The sequence below is a fragment of the Monomorium pharaonis genome, chromosome 2, assembly GCF_013373865.1.
Source record: "Monomorium pharaonis isolate MP-MQ-018 chromosome 2, ASM1337386v2, whole genome shotgun sequence".
NCBI classification, from domain to species: Eukaryota; Metazoa; Arthropoda; class Insecta; order Hymenoptera; family Formicidae; genus Monomorium; species Monomorium pharaonis.
In genome coordinates this window covers 20,163,074-20,186,582 of record NC_050468.1, presented here as the reverse complement: position 1 = coordinate 20,186,582, position 23,509 = coordinate 20,163,074, and the positions used below count along the sequence as shown (strand labels likewise).

At 37.1% G+C, this 23,509-nt stretch overlaps 3 protein-coding genes across 4 annotated transcripts in view; all 3 read left to right on the top strand.

Annotated features, from left to right (window-relative positions):
- The window catches only part of LOC105829512 (DNA ligase 1), a 41,953-nt gene extending 30,340 nt beyond the window's left edge, over window positions 1–11,613 (top strand). Inside the window, exons 3-8 of the mRNA XM_036283038.1 lie at window positions 6,928–7,365; window positions 8,264–8,495; window positions 8,598–8,848; window positions 9,057–9,113; window positions 9,432–9,726; window positions 9,990–11,613. Coding sequence (XP_036138931.1) covers window positions 6,928–7,365; window positions 8,264–8,495; window positions 8,598–8,848; window positions 9,057–9,113; window positions 9,432–9,726; window positions 9,990–10,227 — 1,511 coding nt within the window. The 3' untranslated portion in view covers window positions 10,228–11,613. The remainder of the gene's footprint in view (window positions 1–6,927; window positions 7,366–8,263; window positions 8,496–8,597; window positions 8,849–9,056; window positions 9,114–9,431; window positions 9,727–9,989) is intronic.
- LOC118644361 lies at window positions 4,868–6,452 on the top strand. The gene is made up of 2 exons (XM_036282772.1): window positions 4,868–5,191; window positions 5,701–6,452. The coding sequence occupies exons 1-2, from the start codon at window positions 5,132–5,134 to the stop codon at window positions 6,229–6,231; spliced, it is 591 nt and encodes a 196-aa protein (XP_036138665.1). The 5' UTR covers window positions 4,868–5,131; the 3' UTR covers window positions 6,232–6,452.
- Window positions 11,614–13,485: 1,872 nt separating the features above from the next.
- Window positions 13,486–23,509, top strand: part of LOC105832106 (homeobox protein SIX1) — a 41,981-nt gene continuing 31,957 nt past the window's right edge. For both annotated transcript variants that reach the window (XM_028194162.2, XM_036282819.1), the window contains exon 1: window positions 13,486–18,255. In XM_028194162.2, coding sequence (XP_028049963.2) covers window positions 17,929–18,255 — 327 coding nt within the window. In that variant the 5' untranslated portion in view covers window positions 13,486–17,928. The remainder of the gene's footprint in view (window positions 18,256–23,509) is intronic.

The window sequence follows — 23,509 nt, the reverse complement described above, 5'->3', positions numbered from 1 at the left end:
GATACCGAAGGAATTACTTTTGATTCACATGTTACAAAAAATAAGTTTTTATTTTACTTTATTATACATTGTATCTTTTTATTTTATCTATTATATGTAAAAGTTACATAAATTTATCGCGCGTTAAAAAAGGTACACATTTACGTAAAAGTTACGTAAAGGTTCTCATGCACGTAGTCAATGCGTTTAAAATCGAACAAGTTCGCTGAAATAGAATCGCGTTTTCAATTAGGGGCAAGGGTTAACTATCGTTTTTTTTTTTTTTTCTTTGATGAGTCTTCGAGGCTAGGAAAGCCGGAAGTCGCGCCGGAAGATTTATGCGCTTCCGAGTGTAGCTCTTGCTCCGATATTCACGCCCACGAGCGCGGCAGTAGATTACGTGGCATTTTTGCATCGCATCCTGCCATATGCTCCTATGCTCGGGATTTATGAGTTATGCAAACAACAAGGAAGTCTTGTCGGAGGCTAAGGATGCGAGAGAAGTGGCTCCGCCCTATTCCGCCTTTCTTCTACGCGTAAACTGGTTTAATGCGATCTGATTTATCTCTTGTTTCAATTCTGTTGCGACGTAATAATATTCAACATTACATAGTGCAATTTATATTTTATGAATTAGAGAAGATGTTAGTGAATTGTTTACATAAACTAATATTATTTACGATGTTAATTTTGCCATACTTACATGTATTGTATAAACAATTATATACGTGTGTATTTATAATGTTGTATATTTCTTATTTTTATTATTTTATTGTTGTACTGCTTTATCGTGATTTAATCGTTATTTTATGTGAAATACATAATTTTATTAACATACTAGATGGCTCAAATATTAATTAATTATATATAATATATATAATTAACATTTAATGAGCTGTATGTTTAATAAAATTTTGTTATTCACAAAATATACTTTATATGCACTAATAATTAAATTAATTTAAAAATAAAATAATAAAATGGTATACGATGTTATACAAAAACACATTTAAAATAAAAGTAAAGCGTATTTGATACATATTTGTAAATAGTTACAGGTTCATTTGTACACAAATAAATAAATTATGGTGTGATATAGGCAGAGCTAGTGGAAAAGGCAGATGCGCCTGTCCAAAAAGGAGAGTAGCCTCTTCGCATTGGTCCAACCATGGTTTCCATGGACGCGAATAATCGATCTGTTCGCTGACGTTTGTCTCTTCCACAGAGCATGCTCCAGTGAAACCTGCGGCTCCTCTCAGTCGAGGCATTGCGTAATAATACATTATTATATTCATTATGAAAGATGGGTAACAAATTATTTCTAATAACTTAAACCTGAATTTTAAATTATTTTAAATTATTATTTTAAATTGTTTAAATTATTAATTAAATTCAAATTAGCACTGAAATCAGCAACATTATATCATTAAAATTTCCATTATTGAGCACGAAGTGTTCATTATTGAGCACGAAGAGAAATATATGCATCATTATGATTGGTCGACATTATAGTTCTTCGTAACTAATAATATTCTTAGTAATTCAGAATGTACGCTGACAATTAATACTATTTTGTAATATTTATTATTATAATTTCTTTTAATATATGTATACAAATAATAAAATATTAATTTACTGTCATATTATGTACGTTAATTAGTAATTTCGTTATCGATATACTCGTCGGCGCAATCGTTTAATTGCGCGGGTGCAGGCGCTCTCTTGTGTACCAGATTACATTATTATTCTTCAATCATATTTGTGTAACGCTTCGGTTCGATGTGTTATGTGAAATTTATTTGTAATTTAATGTTGCCTCGTAAAACCCCAGCTGCAGAGTCGGATGCGCCGACCGATTTTGTTTTGAGCTGGCTGTCAGATCCCGCTCAGGTAGTTTGACTCCGTATTACGTTACCCGGCTGCACTCGCTCGATTGCGCTCGCTCGCGCTGCCGGCTGGACGTCACCTGACTTTAACTTTGTTTCGAATTAATCGAACTCGAGGCGTCCGTGGAGAAATGCACTCGTTTCGCGCGGGCGGTGTTCATTAAATAGCGTTGATCGTGCCGTTGCAAATCGCGAGCGCTGAATCAGTCAGACGTTGAATTATACACACTCGAGCCGAGCAAATTCCATTAGACTGATTCGTTTTTTGATAGGACAAGCAAATGTAAAGAGAGTAATTTCGAAAATAATTCTTTAATGAATTTATCTCAGATTAATTGATCCAGATTTTAATTAATATATAACGATTTTTATTAAGATGAACGTCCCAGATAAACCGAACATGTATATTAGGACACTTGTACAAAAATTTTTATTATTATTAATCTTAAATGCTTTTTTAATTATAATATTAACATTTAATTGTAATCTTTAAATATTGAAGATTACAATTAAATTTCTACATCTTAATAACGACATTATAAATTTATTAGTAAAACAACCTATTGTCTAATTTTACCGATTATTTTTTGAAACGTTAATTTGATGGAAATTTGCTTCTAAAGATCACGTAATGATGAGATATTGCGAAGTACGTGCGAGCACAGTTGATTCTTTTTCAATCGCTGCTCCATTTGACGTATAACTTGTCCGTGCAACTTCGTGCTTTCGTTCTAATGCTTTGGCGAACTACTTCGCCGATTCTACTCATTAACTATGCTGCACCGCCCGCAACAAAGTGCGCGATTAAATTACTCCCGCCCGCGAGTATCAGCCGTCAACAACGGAAACTTGGCTCGTTAATGCGATCGGAAACGACGTAGACCAAGTTCCAAGTTCTACAACACCCTTATACGGATTAAGTAACGCTTCGTAGATGCACTCGACTTTGGACGGACGGTAATGTGCAACGCAAAGATTACGACGGTATGCTCCTTGTAAACGGCAGATACGTACACGTAATATAGCGCGAATGCACGCATAATAATTTAATTAAGACATAACGGGTATAAGCAGAATAGTGAGCGCGAATAATTACATTAATTTTTGTGAAACATGTGTGTTAAATCTTTCTTTTCTACTCCTCTGAGAAATTATGATACCTTCGCGAATAATGCAAATACGCCCGCATATTCATTGCATTGAAAAGCGAATATAATTTATGTCCCGTAATTCCGATCGTAATCTGTTTTGCAATGTGAAATGTAATGACACTGATGACAAAATATCTTTTTGGTTACAAAAAAGGAAAATTTCTCTCAGAAAAGGAAAATTGCTAGACAAATTACATACTTGAAGTTGACATGAACAAAAACGGGATCTACATTTCGTGTAGATTACTTTCTGCTTTTAAACGCTCAAAAAGATTGCTTTCTACTCTTAAGAACGCTATACCGGTGAGAGTAACATGGATTTTACATTGCACCCTATTTTTAATTTGAATTTTATGTTGAAAAAAATGCAATCTACTAACTCACGAATTCGAAATAACTCTTACGTGCGTCTCCGAAGGTGAATGTTAGTGACAATCACGGGACAAAGTTGTGGGATCCATTTCGCTCGATTTTCAATCAATGGAGAACGGCGAGGAGCGAATTCTGTTGGATAGAAGTTCGTGTACCGCGCGAACATCAAAACAGGATCCGAAGCAGTCATCTTGCATCTCTCAATGCCAAGTAAACATAAATTTGCTATCAAGATAAAAGAAGATTCAATACTATACAATTCAATATCAAATACAATTTACAAATTTTGCAGTTTACAAGTTACACAGTTCTTGCAATTGTGACTATAAGTTATAATTAAAATTATATACGTGTGTGTGTTAAAATAATCAAGATATTAATAATAAATTGTAATTGCTTATTATAAGCAGAGTGAATTTTGGAGTTCGTTGCAACAGACCACGTCCGAAGATAATGCGAGAGACGATGAGGAACTTGCGAAGGAAGAATCTAATGAACATCTCGAGACTTTGAAATATGTATTTCCGAAGAAGGTCAAGGCTCGTGGAAGAAGAAAAGCGAACGACAGCAAGCGTAGAGTCACGTTCGCTGATCATTAAACTCGTTCGCGCTGCGTTACATTATATTAAAAAAAAAACTGCAGCAAATGCGAATATTATATTACACACATTCTACCGAGATCTGATCAGATTTTTCTGCGTAATAAGATTTTTCGATTTCAAAGGCGTGAGGTATAGACATGATGCGGTTTTATCATCAGAAAATTTTGTAACCGACATTTGTTAACGATACTCTGAGAGTCGATCATTAAAGAAACGACATGAAATTTTTATACGCACGCATTGTCTTTATTTATAGCAACATTTTATTTCTAATCGTATTTTATTTGCATTATTTATATTCATCGTGTCCAATAATATTGCTTGGAAATATGGCTTTGCAGAGTCTTTCGGTTTTTTATCGCAGCAGATATTTTAAGGCTCCTATCTACTCGTTATTACTTTCATCACTATTATCTCAGATTATGACGTCATAAGCGAGAGAAACACAATAAACATTCTTACAATTAATATATTAAAATAAGAAATATGTTTCGACAAAACACTTGTATAATAATCAAAAATTACGTTTCTTTGGTTTCATTAAATAATAACACATATATCTAGAAATGAATTATATGTAATCAAAAAATTAATAAATTATATTCACAGCTAAGACAACTATCAAATTAATAATATAGAAATAAATATAATTTAATTTTTTTATAAAAAGAAAAAAGATTTTTTCGGTAACTTTATAAGTCTATTTTTATCGATTACAAATGTTATTTTATTAAAAAGTATTTCTATTTGAATATATTTTGCAGGAATTTTATTGTGTATTTTCTCGCACCTTACAATTTGTAAAAGTAATGATGAATGAACAGGAATCTTAATAATAATTTGCATCGAAGTCACAAAATATTATGTATTATTATTTTGTATTTTAATTTTTTTTATCGCTCTCTAGTAGATTACAAAATTTTCTCTCTTTCCCGCTTTTACTTTGACGAGTGTATGTGCTAATCGGCTAATATCGTCGATCGATCTTCGATTTAAATGCAATGTCAGAGCAATGTATTGAAACTTCAAATCAATCCTGACACCTACACAAAATTTTCCGATATTTCAATATATAACTTTTAAAATTCTAAGTAAATTGATTTTCTCATGCTATTTTAATTAAATATTACATTGAACAAGGATGAATGGATTCAAGAAATGGGCGTTGCAAGATTTGTCATATCTGCCTAAATCTGTACAGGTACTGCACAGAACCAATCTCTCCAATTAGTATAAAATTAGTATCCAATTAGTATATAAATAATACTTATTGGTTATGACTAATATGACAAAAATACTAAATCTCTTGTACAATAATAGACCTGTTCTTTGCCGCTGTACTGCTACACTGGTGCAATAAATTCGAGTCAGACCCATATATGTGTATATTTGTCTCTTTCTAACTTGTTGCCCCAATGTAGTAGTAGTGCATCGAAAAAGAACAAGCCTAATATATCTCTCTAAAATTTTTATAATTTGTGTTCATCCTTAAAATTATATTTTTTAATAAATTATATATTAAAAGTAATATATAAAAATGATAGATGTAGTATTGTTGTAGCCGTGGTGTATAGATCTCTCTGATATATTAAGAGAATACGTAGGATACAAATGCACGTAAAGATAAGAATTGAAAATATTTTAAATTAGATATATAAATATTCAAATGCGTTTGTAGATTGGATAATAATTTTCTTTAAAATAAATTAGCATGAAACGCACGTGCCTACGAACACATTTAAGCGTTACCTTTCGAATTTCCTCAACTCTTCTCGCAAGCAAGATAATGGTTATGACAGCAGGAAAATTAATGTATCACGAGATCAACTAAAATCACAGAATTTACAAAAACATGACTTGTCGCCATCTTCAAAATTTCAAAATTATACGCCGAAAGATCTTTTCTCGAGCACAACAACGGAACGAGGAATTCAGCAGCTCTCGCAGGCTTTCCACATTTTGCAAATTCCTGCGGTCACATTCAAGCCATTACCATCTTTATTTGAAACATTGCAACAATCGAATACGAATACAATGAAAACGCAAGAGTATACGAAATTTGCAGCTAAATCATTGGCAATTGCGAATATAGGTAATTCGATAAATTTAATACATAAATTGAAATATTCGAAACTTTACAAAACATTAGTCGAATTTATGTCTTATAGAAATCCCGTGCAAAATTATGTCAAAGTGGCCCTACATGGATCCTCACAGAGAATATCACAAGAAGACTTTTAAGATTGAAAACTTAGCAAAATGCGAAGATTACCTTTTATTTACATCTGACATTCCGACAACGCGACAAAAACAAAGTGCAGGCTATAGATTGTCTCAATTTGATCGTTTGGTTTACTCCAAAAGTTCAGGGACTAAAGAATCTCGAAAACCTTTGTCCTACCTGCCTTCTGTACCGTGTCGCTTTTTTTCCTCGAAAAGTTGCACCGAAGTCCAGCAATTTATCAGAAAGATCGAAAATTTGAAAAAAAATCCAAACCCGAATGCATTGATCGTTCGTTTGAGAAGCACGCAATCGCATTCAGGTCTTTCGAAGTTCTAGATAAAAATCGTTGATTTTTTTTAACTTAGTTACATAATTTAAAATTATACACTGAGAAAAAATTTTGACTATTTTTTTTAATTTAGGTTATATAATTTAAAATTGTATACTGAGAAAAAATTTTGACTAATTTTTTCAGTTTAAGTAAATTTCAGTTTAAATAGCTATGCATTTAAATTAAATACAATAAAATACTTGAACTTCCAGTACTTATAGATTTAGAGCTGAAAATACATAAATATATTTAAACTGAAGAAATTTAATTAAGTTGAAAAATTTAATCAAATTAACAACTTTCTTTTTAATATATATGCGCAGAGTAATCTTTAATAAAAATAAATGTTTTATATCTAATAAAATAATTTAATTTTTAATAGAATTATCGATCGCAGGCCACATTCCCCTAGCGAAACGGCGATCGTTTTCCGACGACGCTTCGAGGTCGGAAAGATTCGCCGATTGCGAGGAGGATGATACGACGAAACGCGAAGTCGAAACCGAGAGAGAATACGGCGAGTGTTCTCAAAAGAGAAGTCGTCGCCGAATCGAGGAAAGGACCTGCGAGAGATCGCGACGGAAAGACACATGCGACTCGTCCCAAGTGTCTGAGAGACGACGGGAGAGAAAATCTAAGTCTTGCGAAAGTTACACGTGTCCCGAATTGACAAAGCCAAAGCCATGCAGTGGAAATCAGGAGTTGGCTCCTGAAGCTCCTATAAAATCCGACGCGAGAAGACGAGTCTCGTCGAGAAAACGCGCGCGACAATTGACAGATGGCGATTGTTCGCAGAAGAAGGATATTGACACGAGATGTAGTAAGAGTAACGCGGAGCGAAATTATACATTATTATTTATTGTTTGAATAGCATATAAAGATACCATCGTTGGCAAATATTCACATTTAATTTAATATTCACGCGATGTTTATGAAGCATCTGAAATTAATATATCTCGTACATTCAGACAGAATAGCATTTACAGAATGTATTGCCACTGTTATCATTAGAGTAATTTATAACATTAGCTATCATTATATTATAATTTAGCAGTTGTCATATCTTGGAACTCTATACGGTATATCGATTTGCTTATTCATGAATTTTCCTATTTTCTGTATTCTTTCTATTTCCTTTATTATATACTTTTACATCTTTTCTTCATTATTCCATTAATTTATGTGATATTTAGTTTCTCTTGTTTTTTTACTATATGCTCTTCTTTAATCTTGATATGCAGGATTGGATAGTAACTAGTTAAAAAATTAATAACTTTTAACTTAATTTTATTAATTCAAATAATTTAATTTTTAACTTTTAACTAGTTTATGAAACATATAAACTTTAACTTATTAACTTTCTTCCTAAGTTAAACATTTTATCTGTGCAAAAGAAAAAATACGTTTTTGCATAAAAACAATATTTTTTTGTTATTTTATAAACTTAATTTACAAATAAGATATTAAATATTTGATATCGATATTATAATTGTGTTGATAATGTAACTTAAATAAATAATATGATTTTTTAATTTAAGATAAATAATGCTCTTCAAAATACACTTTGGGTTAATTTAATCTTAATCTTAACGTAACTTTAACTGCATTCATTTTTTGTTTATGTAACATTTAACTTAATTGAATTAAGTTTATAATCTATTAATTTTAATTTAATTTAGTTTAAAAAACGTATTAACCCAATCCTGTTGATATATTAGGGCGACAATCAAAGTCATATAAACATGAAGATTGCGAGAAATCGCGTACAATCTGCAAGGATTCAGTGCAGAAAAATAATGATTCTAAATCAAGATACAAGAAGCGATGCGAAAATCGCGACATCAGCAACAAAGAGCGACGAAGCGCTCGAAAGCGATCCAACAGTTGTCGTAAAAGAAATTCTTCCCGAGCCAGTAATAAAAGCTGCAGCAAAGTAGAAGAAAAACGACGGTACTCGCAACAATTAATTTTCTCTGTCCCGCGTAAATCTTTCTCCACTTTGATTCCCGATATTGTTTTCGGCACGAATGTAAGTAACAGACTTTATGCTAGCTGCGGCAAAGACGAGGAAGATCAAAAGCAGGATCCGTTTTGCGAGAAACCAAAGAGAACATGCGAAACCAAGAAAAAGAAGCCAAAGTGCGTAAAGGGTCCAGCTAAATGTATGTCGAAGAAAAAGACCGCTGATAAAAAGAAATTCTGTCAGTCTGTGCAAAAAGGTGATAAGAAATTTTGTGAAACCACTAAAGAAAAATCTAGGCACGACAAGTTTTGTACCGGCAGAAAGAAAGAGTTTATGGAGGGTATAAATTATATTTAATATATATGTGTGTGTATGTGAGAATATGTTGAATAATAACAATGATAACAAATATAAGCATATGTATATAAAATAATCACAAGATCTCTTTCCATTTTTTTTTTTCTTTGCATCATCATTTACGCAGAAATTTTATTATTACTAACTTTACTTTAATTTGTAATTAATTTCTTTTATTTTTTTCCTTGCAGATGAGAAGCTTAAGAAAGAAATAAAGAAAGCGCCTTTACCATGCACTACCACGAAAGGTGAGTATTAAGAGGCCTAAAAAGCAGAGAAGCGCAAACTTAATTCCCACCATGCCGTCTCACATGTAACCCCACGTTAAAAGCAACAAACACGAACTTACATAGGACGTGACACGACGGCTAAATCGACAAATCGGAAAGTAGAAACAACAACCAATCGGGAAGTAAGAACGAATTTGCGCCTCTTTGCTTTTTAGGACTCTAACATTTGTAAAATCGCATGAGTTCTTTTCTTTATATTATGATTTATATATAACGAAAGCGTTGCATTATACACATTTCTAACTAATTATACTTTTTAATTGGTCATAAATGCAGATAAAACGCCTAAAGAAGAAACGACGAAGCAACAGATAGAGCGTGAATACAAAGAAATAAATGAATGCAAGAAGGGCTTTAAAAAAGGAAAAAAGGACGGTAAAGCCAAAATGGTTTCCGTAGAACACAAGCCGACGGACTTGGATAATCGAATAATCGGCTCATATAAAGAACAACAAGAGAAGAATAGCGAGAAGTCTGCGAGTACTCTCAACGAATCAGTTATTTCTACGAATAAAATATTCAAGTGGTCTAACGTTCAATCTATTATCAACGGCAGGATTCCAATTACCAAGTTAGTTATTCTCGCTTGAATTTTATTTCTGTCAACTGCGTTTTTAAAACTTAAACGACTCGAAAAACACAATATCCTTTAAGAATTTAATGTTTCTGCCAGTATTTTTATTCTGATTAATGATTTCTTCTAGTTTTTCGTAATTTATATTGTTGAAATTTTTTTGTATCTTTACAATGTCGTTTTGTTATAACACTAAGTACTTGCGATCGATGATCATTTATTACTGCAACAATGAGTTATTTCGTACGACGTAATTACAGGGATGTCAGCCTGTTCAATGTGATGTTTGATCGATTATTCTCTACCGCGAAACCGGATTATCAGGATGATTTTGCTATTGAACGAACTGATGACAAAATGTCTCGGAACTATTCGGCGAATAGCGACGATTTCGTTCACGACGATGAATTGCCGAATTATGTCGAAATAGAATATGAAGACGAAGAGGATGACGTTTACGATCGGGCCACTAATCGACAAGTCTTCGAAATCGATTGAATCATGCGCAAAGGTCACAGTGGATAATTATTTAATGTGCAAGTCGCTTTATTATAATTTCGTTTTACACCTTGTCGTAATACGATATTTTTTTAAAAACGCAGTAGTGATCTAATGAAAAACAACACAGTTTGTGGTGTAACTATTTCTGCTCTTTTCCAAAAAATTCACTCAAAAAAAGTGTTTGCGTGTTTATTTCTCTCAAATATAGTGATCTGCTTGTAAGCAGGTAACGCGGTTCTCTTATGGCGGTGCATAAACATACTTTTGCCGCGTTATATAAAGGTATAATGGCGTTACTAAATATGTCGTATATATATTCACATATGAACATATCTTGTTTTCGGCCAGGAATATCACAATCCTTCTGGTTGCAGGCGGTAATCAATTAATCCATTACTTCGCTACGAATAGCAGTCGATCATCCACGATATTACTTAACCAGGTTTCACTCTGTGGCCGCGATAAGATGAAATTACTCTCCCCGACATGACTTGGACGATCGTCGATTACTCCCCGAGGGACGGATTGCGAGTTGTCGTGCGAGTGAAACGCGAATGCGGCGGGGCCCTCCGTCTTCCTTCACGAGACGTCTTTGTAGCGCGACGGAGGCGTGAATGGCGGTGGGCCAGGAGGCCCAATTACGAGTTATTCAGTCCTCGCCACGGGGCATCGCCGCGGTGCCGCTCCACCGGTCGGTGTAGTGTACGCACCTACCTATCTACCTACCTACCTACCTGGCGCCTCTCCCCTCATCTCGCGCAAGAGCGTAAGAGAAAGAGCGCCAGGGGTCGCGGGAGGAAGAGCCGAGGGGATTGAAACGCGGGACGTAGGGGTGAGGACGTCTCTCTGCGGGATTTCCGCCACCACTTATGGGAACGCGATACGAGCTTTTCGTCGGATGCTCTCTTGCGTTTTCGCATTGTTACGCAACCGTCCTTCTCGCGTCCGTCCGCGTCACCCTCGTGCACCCCGACAAAGGGAATCAATGTCAATGCGCGGTGTCGTGCCGCGCGTATACACGCCCCCGGGGAGGACGCGGAGAGAATGCCGAAATAATGATCGAGTGTATGTAATAAGTGCTGTAACGATTGCGCGAGGAAGTGTCAGAAGTTCCGAACTGAACAGTTCTTTAAATTGGTTTATTTGACAAAACTTCTCTCTAAATTCTTATTGTTTTATTATGACATTGGATTTTTACGATTACTATATTTGTTATCATCTTTCCAATAATTTTTGAAGCGACTGACATAATGTTGACTGACTTAATTTTTTGATTATTTTTTAATGAAGACTATATATTGTGCTAATCTGGTAATTTTATCATAAGAAATGTTTAATTGTAATAACCATATGAAAAGTAAATAAGTATACAAATTTGAGTCACATGATGGCTTCATGTTTTTTTAAATCGATATGATTGTATTATATTATTTTAGACTTCCAATCTTCTAAATTGCAATACTAATAGTACGATTATTTTTATTAAAAACTCCAAAGTTACGTTTATTCTTCAAACTTCGTTTCAATATCAATTTTCTTCACTTTAACAAAACTGTTTGTACATCGGATTAATGCGAATCGGCGCGACTTGTCCCATCAGCAAGATCGAGCGGTCGATTTCGCGGCTCTTTAGGACGAACCAGGAGGGTTCCTCGTCACATTATGGTGTCAACGACTTCATCGTGGACCACAAACCGCTGGCATCCGTGTATCGAGGATGAATGGCGACGCCACGGGTGGCAGGGGGGCGCATACAACTCGAATAAAATGTATCAATTCCGTCCTCATGACGCCGGGGTTCCTTCTCTCCAAGATCGATTGTACGCTCCTCGAAGGTAGGTAGTTCTGCGAACAATCCTAGTCTATTATCGCGTGATGTTGTTAAATTACATGACTTATGTGACTTAATAAATATATTTGCGTAACACAAGAATTTCGTTAAACACACTCTGTTTAAGTAATATACATTTTTATCTAGGCAATTATAGACTTGTTTTAAAACTGTTATGTATTTATTAATTAAGACGCATATATAGAGACGCAGAGACATATACTCATGTAATTATGAAGATTATTCCTGTGCGGTAATCGCTCGTTTGAAGTTACGCATAGCATCGTCGATACATCACCGACGCGACGGTACGTATTATATACTTCGCGATGGATGCAAAATTGTACGTTATATAGGTACGTTATTCGACTCATATCTTTAATAATTCCAATTTATATTTTTTGGCTATGCATGATCCTCATCATTGCACAAAACAACTCGATGGAGAATGCGAGAGACAGGATACGATGCAACAGGAAATGTCAATGCAGTTCTCTTCTCCTGAACCTGAGCAAAGACTAGGATGTGATAGGACTAAGAAAAGAACAGAAAAGTTGACATTTCCCAAATGGATGTCAATGTCAGTCAATCCTATACCAGTTCATTGTTTCACAAATCCTAGAAGCCAAACAGGCATTTTTCTTTCATCAAGACCGGCTAAGATGTACGTACTTGATATTTAGATATTTATTTTAGATAAAGTTTCCTAGATTATTCACATTGAGAAAAATTCTTGAAAAAAACAATATTGCGGTTTTTTTGTAGTTTTTCATTTTTTTTAATAATTCACAGATATAATCTCCTTGTTGTTGTATCTTAAATTTGCACAATTTAGGGACAATTTTAGTGGACAATTTAGAGAAACTACAAACTGATAGCTACTTTAGAATTACTCCAAAGTCAAACTATACAAACTTATATAAACCATTTCTAGATTTTATAAAAAAGTAACTTATTCACTTTTTAAAAAAATTCCTATTAAAAAATACGACCGTTTTAAATTTATAAACGCTTTTAGAACACGTTCCACTTAACGCTCGCAATGTTCGCGAGCATTTGTTCTTGTTTAATATTTGATAAAGATGAAATGATTCCAAGAACGTTGTGAGTGTTAAATGAAACATACCCTTAAAATAGATGCGTTATAAAAACTTAAAATAAAGACATTCTACTTCGAATTATTCAATTAAAATCATTCTATTCAAAATGTCCGTCAAAAACTTGCAAAGTTTTATTTTTACAAATTAAGATACTTCTTTGCACATTTGATAATATTTCGAATATTATTAAAACAAAAAAATACTATAATTTATTTTCTAAATTTAAAATTATGTTTTTTTACTTTTAATTATTAGTTATTATTTTTAAAGAAATTTTGAAATTTTGTTTTAAATTTTCAATTCTTGTCTTAAAAAATTTTTCTTTTTGGAATTTACATATTTTGTTACATATATAATATAATACATATAATTGTCCAAATGAATATTATAAATATAATTATTAACAAATATATTACGTATGTGCTTATACGTTCTTACGGTCAAGTTTGCGCACTAATAACACATGCGTTCTTTCTTTCGCGATGCGCGCGTGTACGTACGTGTGTATCAAGCTCATTCAGCATCTGTTTAGTGGAAGATTTTGTTTTATTGATTAGATCATTGTTTTGTCTTCGTTTCTTCTGGTAAACCCCAATAACGTTTACGTTCGCCTTTACGTTTTGCGTTTCTTCGGCTTCCTCTCAAAAGCCAAGCTTGTCGCTGACTTTGTCATCGCTATCTTTTTCTGCCGAAAAACAAAAAAAAATTATAAGTAGCATGTCGCGGCAATTTTTCTGTAGACCTATAACAACAGACACCATGTGCAATGTGTGTGTTCCAGTTAGCTCGAATGCGCGCGCGTGCATGGACGACGAGAGAGTGCACGGTGTCTTAAGTAACTCAAAAACGCGCGCGGGCGAACGCTCTGTCCGTGAAACTTTATCCAACTTCTGCTGTAAGTAGCTTCTAAGCGACTTTACCTTTCTTCCGCGGAGGCGTTTTATAAAACCCGTGAGTACTATAAATCGATTTTTTCCCGGGAAGGAATAAACCGTTGCTCTCTATCGTTCTTCGAATGTCCTCTCTCTCTCTCTTTCTCTCCCTCTCACCCTCTCACCATTTCTCTTCCTCTTCATTCACCCTTTCGCACCCTACAAGCATCGCTAATAAGTCGATCGCTAATAACGAGATCTTCAGTGCTACCTTTTTTATTTATTTTCCTACACGCCACTTTTTCTCACGTAACTCGCTCGCATAATGAATAATAATGCCACAATAGTGGCTCGTGACGCGTTTGATTCTAGCGCTTCTGGCAGCGTTATGTGGCGACGCTGATCTCCACAAACAATTGCTTTATCGTGCTCAGACGTACGTTGTTCGTCGCATAAGTGATGCATCATATAAATTTGATCAAACGGAGAATTTGAATTTTGAACGCATCAACTCTCCTATATGCTGCAACTGATCTTGTAAATCTATGAGATATATTATATCCCTGGTGTAGAATACCGAATTATTTGATATTATGTAGGATTAGAATTAAGTGACTGTAAGTGTTAAACTTTAAATGCTAAGTGACGTCATATCCAACTTGAAACTTTAATCTGTAACCGATAAGATGTAAAATGAAATAGACGATTTCAATTTCTTAGTGCTAAGATGCTGGATATGTGCATCAGCCAATAAGAGGAAAAAAACAGTACTACAATTGCCGTCATTTTGACAATCTAACCCTTATTTCTGACAAGCAGAAGTAACAATAATGTTTGTGTTATTGATTGGCTAACATTAATGCCTTAAAAATTATTTCCACGATGTTGTAACTTACTTAATGTAATATATTGAGATTCATAGCTTAATACTTATAGTCTAATGATGAAAACGAGATTGTGGACAAAAGACACGTGGCTGATCTATGAAATATTACTATTTTATATCTACACTCGGTTAACAGCGTTTAATCTCAGTTATGATAAATCTGCACTAAATGTAAATGAAGCGAAGAAACATCAACCTGTTACGCGATAACAACAGTACGCTCTCTCGTCCTTCTTTCGTTCTTCGGTCCATACATTTTTGACGTCCTTTTTACAGTCCGTTCCGTTAGAGACTGTCCGACAAAAAAGCAAATAATTGACGAAGAGCTGTTCTACATACGTGTGCGTGGTATTTCGAGATTTACATGCGGATAACGTTTGCCACGCATCGACGTAAAAATCGCGTCGTCCCGCTGTGCGTGCGTCATTAAGAGAACAGACATCCAGAAAAGGCTGGAATTTAACGAGCTCCTCGGAAGGATCCGCGGTCTGGATGCAATTCGCTCGCGTGTCTCCTCTCTCTGTCTCTCTCTTTCTCTCCCTCCCCCGTCTCGCTTCGTCTCCCTCTCTTTCTCTCTTTCTCTTTCTCTCCGCTCGTGCCGGACGTTCGTAACGAGGCTCATTTGGTGGCGCGCACGCGACCAATGGCGCGGCGGTATGGTGGCTGCGGCCATGCCCAGCGGCCAATAGCGCCACGCGTCACGCAGCTGTCAACTTGGCCACGCCCCTTGCCAGTCCGCACCGCGTCGCGCATGACGCACTCAGCTCGTCTCGCCGACATGCCGCGTCGCCAGTCCCTTCTGGTGCGCGCGTGAGGAGAGTGTCTCTCTCTCGCGCGGCAGCGAGAGAGACAGAACGGTCCATTGATCCATCCGCCGCTTCTCCGTGAGACGCGCTCGTCGTGCTCCAGCGTGATCTAGATCACGATCGCCGAATCACTCTGGGAGACGGATCCGGATCCGAGCGGAATCGCGTTCGTACCACTGCAAGACTCCCGAGCGCAGTCGGTGTTGTTTTTTCGGTGATGAGCCTCGCGGACGTGTGCTTCTCTCGCTCGGAGCAACGGAATAGTGAACTGAACTGAAAGGAATCGCCCCGGTGGGATTTTCTGGGCGCACGCACGTTTCTACGTTCCAATGCTCCATCTCGAGGATCAGATTACCCAACAACTTGCGCCAGGGATCGTCTAGTGCTTAAGTCGAACGCCGTAGTTGAATTAATTCTCAGGCTCTTCGGGATGCACAGTGTTCGGAACGAAAATGTGAAGATGCAATAGCTAAAGAGGACTGTCTCTATCTACTTATTACTCCGTTAAGAAGAGTGAAGGGAGGCGTCGTAATTATTATGCAGATAAAAGGTTACTAAATTGTCAAGCGGCATTTGAGAAGGTGAGAATTCGAAGTTGGAAAACTGTTCGAAGACATTCGGTGAGGCGAGAGCGTCGCGACAAGGAGAGGCGTCGATGGGGTTCAAGGAGAGCGAGGGAGACGCTCGTTAAGGCGCCTCTAATAATAACCTCGCGCTCGCGAGTGTACCAAGCGGTCTATAAATACGATCGCTGGCCCCGTGGAAACACGAGCCCAGCGTGGATTTCACGGTGCAACCTGTGTGTGCCGACAGTGAGAGCGAGACGACGAAGAAAGATCAGCACAAGTCGAAGAAAAAAAATACGGGAGCGATTTATGAACGGGTCAATTTGGCGGAAGTGTCTTCGACCGATCATCGTGTTGGAATGACTTGAACGGCTGATCATCGTTCAGTGTGTTTTAATCTTCCCCTTGAAACCGTCTCTTGTCTGGTGAACCATCCTTTACCTGGAAATGATACTTTAGCTCATTGAACAGCAGTATCCCAACGATCGAGGTCTAAAGCAAGATATCCCGAGAGATTTTTCTTCGCGGGTGTCTCTTTGAAATGTTTGTGATTTACATCAGTAGAGAACTAGTGAGAGAATGATAGTCAGGAACAAGTGACTTCGATCTGCTAATCGGTCAGCCGTCGGCACAAAGTTAATCACAAAACTAATACCGGAGAGGATCTCACTGTTTCGAAGGATTTTTTCCACTTTCAACCGTGATTCGTTCGCCGATCAGCTGCTTGCGATCCAATCAGCGAGAACGATTTGTCGAACGAGCATCCAAACGCAATCGTGGATCAATGAATGAGGACAGACGTACGATCATCCCAACACCACAATTGCCGACAGTTCGTCAAACGGAATGTAAAGGAGCTCATCAGTGCTTTCTCCTCGCGTAGTATACAGTGCAACGTCTACGGATTCGTCTGCCCAATTGTTTAAATTAGTTGAATACGGTTTAATCAATGACTACAACAGATAATGTTACACGAACAGGCGTTTGAAGAGAATTGAGTGCACGCAGGAGCGAAGAGATACATTTGCATGGGAACGATCATCAACGCGTTAAGCTGGCGGTCAATTTTGACAGACGATGCCGATAAGTGTGCCATGGAATCATTGTCAACAACTTAGATAGAGGACGACTCTAACTTGTGCGCCGTCTTTCACGACACAGAAATCGCGATTACAGCAAAACTAATTCCAAGTGGAGCAGTCTAAGTCGACAACCTGTCTTTGTAGACTGTAGAGCGTTTTTTTTTTTTTATTATTATTATTAAAAAAGGAGAGTTTAATCAATCGAACCTTACGATAATCCACATCAAATCGAGACTCTTCCCTCGGGACATTTCGCGTGAAGCGTCTCTTGGATCGTCGATCGGCGTGTCGCGCGATGTCCTCGCTCGGACGTCCCGAGGATCCCGAGTGATCCCCGCGGTGGGCTCACCCCGCGGAAGATGAGCGGCGAGTAAAGAGTACGCTTTCCATCGCGTAGCGTCGGACCGGAGTACCCGTGAGCGGCGACCCGACGCGGTCCGTCGCGGTCGCGGTCGCGAACGCGAAGCGGGGGAGGACGATCATCGCGTCACAACGGTGGAGGGTGGCGGCGGTGCCGTGCGGGGGGTCGTCGTGGACCCCGGAGATGACGCAGCCATGATGGCCTACGGGGGCACCGCTGGTAACGGGGGCGCGATGGGCCCGTCGTCCGGCGGCGGTGGCGGCGGCAACGGCAGCGGCGGTGGCGGCGGCAGTGACGTTCTAGGTACCGTCGCCGGCGATTACAGCCCTCAGAGCACGCCCACGCCCTTGACCGGGCACTCGACGACGAGCGGCACGGTGGAGAACGCTTACACGCCCGGCGCGACCGGGGCGGCCAGCTATAGCCCGCAGGACAGCCCGGCGAGCTCCGCCGGGGGCAGCGGCAACGGCCAGCTGCCGAGCTTCGGCTTCACGCAGGAGCAGGTCGCGTGTGTCTGCGAGGTAAGTCGTGTGTGATTGTCTGTTCCGTGGAGTTCCGCCGACAAGAGACACGAAAGCGTATTGTGTAACAAGCAGGTCCTAAAAGAAAACCGCGGGCCTTATACTTGAGGATTGCCAGAAACGTAGCTACGCGAATGAGTACATTATAATAGTGGAAAAGGGGAGGAAACAAAGGTCCGATATTTTTTATCACACTGATAATCCTTCAAGTTTTGGGATTTGTAATAAGTGACCACTCGTATTTCACGTTTGCAACAATGTTGCTATGACAGATTTTTTTCTCGAAACCGAGTTTTTTTGTATTAGAAATTCTTAGGCGTAAAGAGTTTAAGGGATTTTTTTAGGTAAAAAAGTAAAATATAAACGTAAACGTTTTATATTCTTAAGAATCCTTAATGAAATTTTAAAAAATTAACTTGAAAAAAAACTACCAAATTGACTTATAATATACTCACAAGTATTTGAGAACTTATCCGTCACATTTCAAAATATTATTAAAAATTTTTTAATTTTGCAAAATTTTCTTCTATTATTACATTCGACTATCCCTTTAAAATTTTAATTCTTTCTTATTAGTTTAAAAATTGTTTAATTTTTTTATTTTTGATTCTTATTTAAAATCGTGTTTTGTAATACTTATCTGCAAATTTAATGAGAAATGTTACGAATTAAAACAAATTGTATATTAAAACTCTATTATAAATTTGTTACATTTACAAAAGTTTCTTTGGACTTATTCTTACTCGTGTAAAAAAGTATTTACCTAAAACTGTTAGTAAAGAGTCATTTTCGCAACATAAGCCATTAAATGTTTCATTGTTTTTTCTTTACATCAGATTTCAAAGCCAAAATTTAAACATCCATGACCAAATTTTTTGTCGTTGATTCGAAGAAAAATCTAAGAAGTCTTTTTAAATTTTAATAACTTTTAATTGATATTGTAAAGTCAAAACATTTTTAATGTGTAGCTTTAATTCTCAAATTGTCAATAATAACAGCCTAAATATTCTGAATGAATATTCTAAGACAATACATAAATTTAGAATAGCATATAAGTCGAAACGTGTAATCTATCGTAACTAGGCCAAGAAATCTTAATATTAAGAGTAAAGTAATTGAACCGTACAAAAACTACGTGGTAGTTTTATTTTAGATCAGATTAGATTAAATTCAAAGTAATTGGCGTGAAAGAATAATACCTTCAAAAAACAAATCTGAATGACTTCTAAATGCCATTCGCCTTGTTTAATGTATAATCCAAATTTCTTCAACGTTTCGTGACTCTTATTAGAGGATCTCTAGCTGCATAATGCGCCTGCTGCATTCAACCGTTCAATGCTGTGCGTCGCATGAATATGAAAAACCGTGCGGTCCATTCACATTCCAATTAAAATCTAGATGCAAGATATAAACGTTCTTCGCAGTAGCGTTGCTGGATGAACGCTAATGTTGTATTCACGATAATTATTAGTGCGTGTTATGTTCTTATGCAATTCATAATTGTTTTGCATTGAGCACTCCTTCGCTCTCTAAGAAAGAGCAAGCGCACATTGATCTTACAATTTTATCGTAATTAAATAATTTAGTGTAACGAAGTGCAAAAACGAAAAATAATTGCCAAAAATCCGCGCGGTATTCGCGACGCACAGCTGACAACGAGCTGGCGAAGAGTTTGGCTAGCAATCGCTGCACCTTCCCCGGCGGATAATACCAATAATATATTTACGGCTTTCTCCTCGCGGAAACGCGAGGTGTCATTATACAGATTTTATCATTAATCACGATAAACGTCACGAGAATCTTTGTTCGCGTCGCAAGTATTTTTTTTTTTTTGCGAATTCCGCAAATTGAAATAAATTTGCATCTTCTTCGGTACGTACACATACGGTGCATAAGCAAATCCAGCCGTCTCGTGTTGACTGTGTTTAAAGTGTGGAAGCGACGGCGAGAATCTACGTTCCGATGATGATGAAATTATCGTCGCGATGCTGCCGGTCGTTACGTCCCGCCGACAATGTGCAGCATTATGCGCCAACGTTCCGCTTGCATGTCACGCTTAATGGAATCTGCACGATTTTACTGTAACCGTAAATTGTTTTGCGCGCGACGTTTACGTCCCTCACGTCGAACGTCCCACATATTAACTCGTCCTGTTTGGGGGAAGGAGAAGGCGATTCCTTCCGCGCTTGGCAAAATTTTCACCCATTCTTTACTGCACGCTCGTGCAAGCTGCATCGAATAATTTATCTGATACTTTATCGGCTTTATCAATAAAATTTACAATTTAAATACATGCAAATCTTTGTTTAAACGAATCCAATGTTAGCTCTTAAATGTTTAGATTGTTCAAATTTGGAAATATAATGCAATTTCGATTATAAAATGACAAATAAACATGAAGTAAATACGAAAAAATGTGATATATCACCAAAAAAAAAGATTAATGTGATACAAAATGCATTTCAATCTTTTGAATAATTCATAGTCCTTTAAATTGGTGTGTTGTTGCACTGTCTACTTAATTTTCGATTTCTTTTTACTGCATATATGCGTAGGCGATGCGCCATACCCGCCGCGTGAACGTTAAGAGCTAATTTCTATACTTTGCGCTACGGAGGATAACAAAAATATTCACGCACGATTGAAACGTACACGCGTATACGAGATAACGAGCGTGCGAAAAGATGGGGTTTGCCAAACGCGGAAGTGATTGGAGGCTCGCTGCAGATTGCATCGCTGCACGACGCGCGTTCTTGCACGTGCATATATCCCTGTGTACCAACGCTATAATTATGCGGCTAGACTTTAACTCCTTGCCCACGTCGCACAGACAATTATGGCGATATTCAAATTCTGCGATTGGACTCCTCGAGGAACCATTCGCGGTTTACACATACGACACGCGGCATTCAAAAAATATATTACGATTGGTTTGGCCATACGCTGTGACACGTGGGCGCTAGTTGTCTTGTATCATTCGAGGTGCCCATGATAGTTCCCTTTTCCGTGGCATAAACGAAATCGACCGGGTGTCGGCCGATTCGTTCCTTGTTCGTCGAAATCATAATACGGAATCGATCTTACGCCCGAGAGGAAAAGAGAAATGATAAGACTGGACGATTTCCCCTTTTAAATCTGGTTAGAGTATTCTGGAACGTCTGACTTTTTCAATCCCAGTTTTAGCAGCTTAGTTCGATATATTGAATTATCTAATTCAATTCCAATCTTTTTCGAGCCCAGCAACTTTTAATGCCTACATCGAGTTCATCGAAAATTTATCGAATAAAATTTATTAGTTCATTACTTGCACTATTATAATTTTGACGATGGGATTTAAATATGAACGTGCACTTATTATCATTTTATTAAATCTTGAATGAGTAGAATGAAAACATTCTTTTATTTCCCCTTTTTTTATACGCTCAATTTTTATATTTATTATTACTACGTTAAAAAAAATTGTTATTCTCGAACTTTTTGCTTTTTGCGTTATTTAAGTTCTGAAAGAAAGGAGATTAGAACCTCACGTAACGGTGGTCCCTTCTAATTGGCCTCCGCGTCGTTGACAGTTAATCCGATCTCGAGATCCATGTCGCACATTTCTCTTCGTCGGGCGACGTGACACTCATTCCTCATTATGCCATGCGGCGAGATTAATCGGCCGTGCCGCGGAAAATTCGGCGACATCCGGCGACGACAGCGAGCAGACAAAGATGACAGGTGTACAGAGATCACACTGCTAATTGAGCGATCATCAGACACTCCGTCCGCATACGATCGGTCGCGACGTCTTAATTCCGCGTCGATACTTTCTCGGCAATTTAATTTTGCGCGCTAAAATGAAATCTCACTACTATATTAATTTCCTTCAGGCGCATGCAAAATTTATGAATCCAACAAGATAACGTTGAAATTAAAATTAATAGATGATTATCGAGAAATGTATAGGAGAAAAAAGATACGACGTGATGTTTTTGTTTGTAGCTGAAGGAGACAGTTAGGGTCGAACGTCCATTTACAAGCGCATAAATTTTGCACTGCAATAAAGTTTCGATGTATCGGTTAGCGTATCGATTTTGCGAACAGTATCGCGCGCTTTTCGGCTAATCAGTTGCGTGTAAATTAAAGATACGTAATACGGCGAGACTGGCAATACACGGCGCGTTGATATCGACTAACCGTCGCAGTGACGCAAAGCAGACATGCCGCGGATGCCGGCAAATAGATAACTCATTTCTCAAATCGGAATCCTCGGTGGTTAATTATGTCGGCGGGAGAACGCGCGCAAGGGATAACATGATTCGTGCCGATAAAACGAACCAAAGTATGTACGACAAAATAAAATTAATGTATAGTTCCACTCGGGATCGTGTTACGCGATCGTTTAAGTTCATTAATGGTCGTTTCGTGAAATTATACGAATGTTAAATGTCAAAGATATGTCGAGTGTAATTTTACACATTAGTAACCATCAGATTTTCTCTCGTTCGTCAAATGATATTCTTTTATCAAAACTATAATAGATTTTATGGATTTCCGTGCATTACAATTTTATTATTAAGTTTCGCCTTCTTTTGCCTTATCGCGTGGTATATTTATATCTCCAGTAAAAATACGTCATTATAGAAGTACAAGTAGAAATATTATGAACTGAATATACAGAATTTCCGCGCTTGTGATTATAGATTCTAACGTTTTGACATAAGGAACCGCCGACTGTTCAAAAATATTTCATCATGGATATTCCAAGTAATTTGCGGAATCACGTATCAGGCTATTTTAATCGCTCCGAGACACGAGACTCATTTCTGCTTGCTCGCAAAAACTTAATTAATTGAAATTCGATTGTTAATATATCGATACAGAGAGGTAAACGTCCTGATTCATTCCTCTTTAAACTTCTGACTTATCCCGATTTAATATTGACGTTTGTCCGATTCTATACAAATTTAAGTGAATTTTATCATTCATTTAATAAATTTTATCATTCAAAAATTGTTTTAATCTTTTTTTGAGAAATTAATAACTAAAAATTTTTTGAGGGTTTAATAATTATCTTAAGAAAATGTCTCACAAGTCAAGGCCAATTTTTCAGCATTTTTATTGACGCGACGATTTCGAACAGACACTGAATTTGTTGAGGAAAAAGAAATAATTGGACATGGAACAAATCTATCTCAGATCTCTACAGCTAGTTTTTTGCTGGATGCTATATCAATGCACAAAGCTCAAGATAATTTGAATAGTTGTTATG

Coding starts and splice junctions, on each gene's coding strand:
- LOC118644361 (XM_036282772.1), top strand. CDS start 5,132: ATGAATGGATTCAAGAAATGGGCGTTGCAAGATTTGTCATATCTGCCT. Junction 5,192..5,700: donor ATCTGCCTAAATCTGTACAG/GTACTGCACAGA, acceptor AAAATAAATTAG/CATGAAACGCACGTGCCTAC.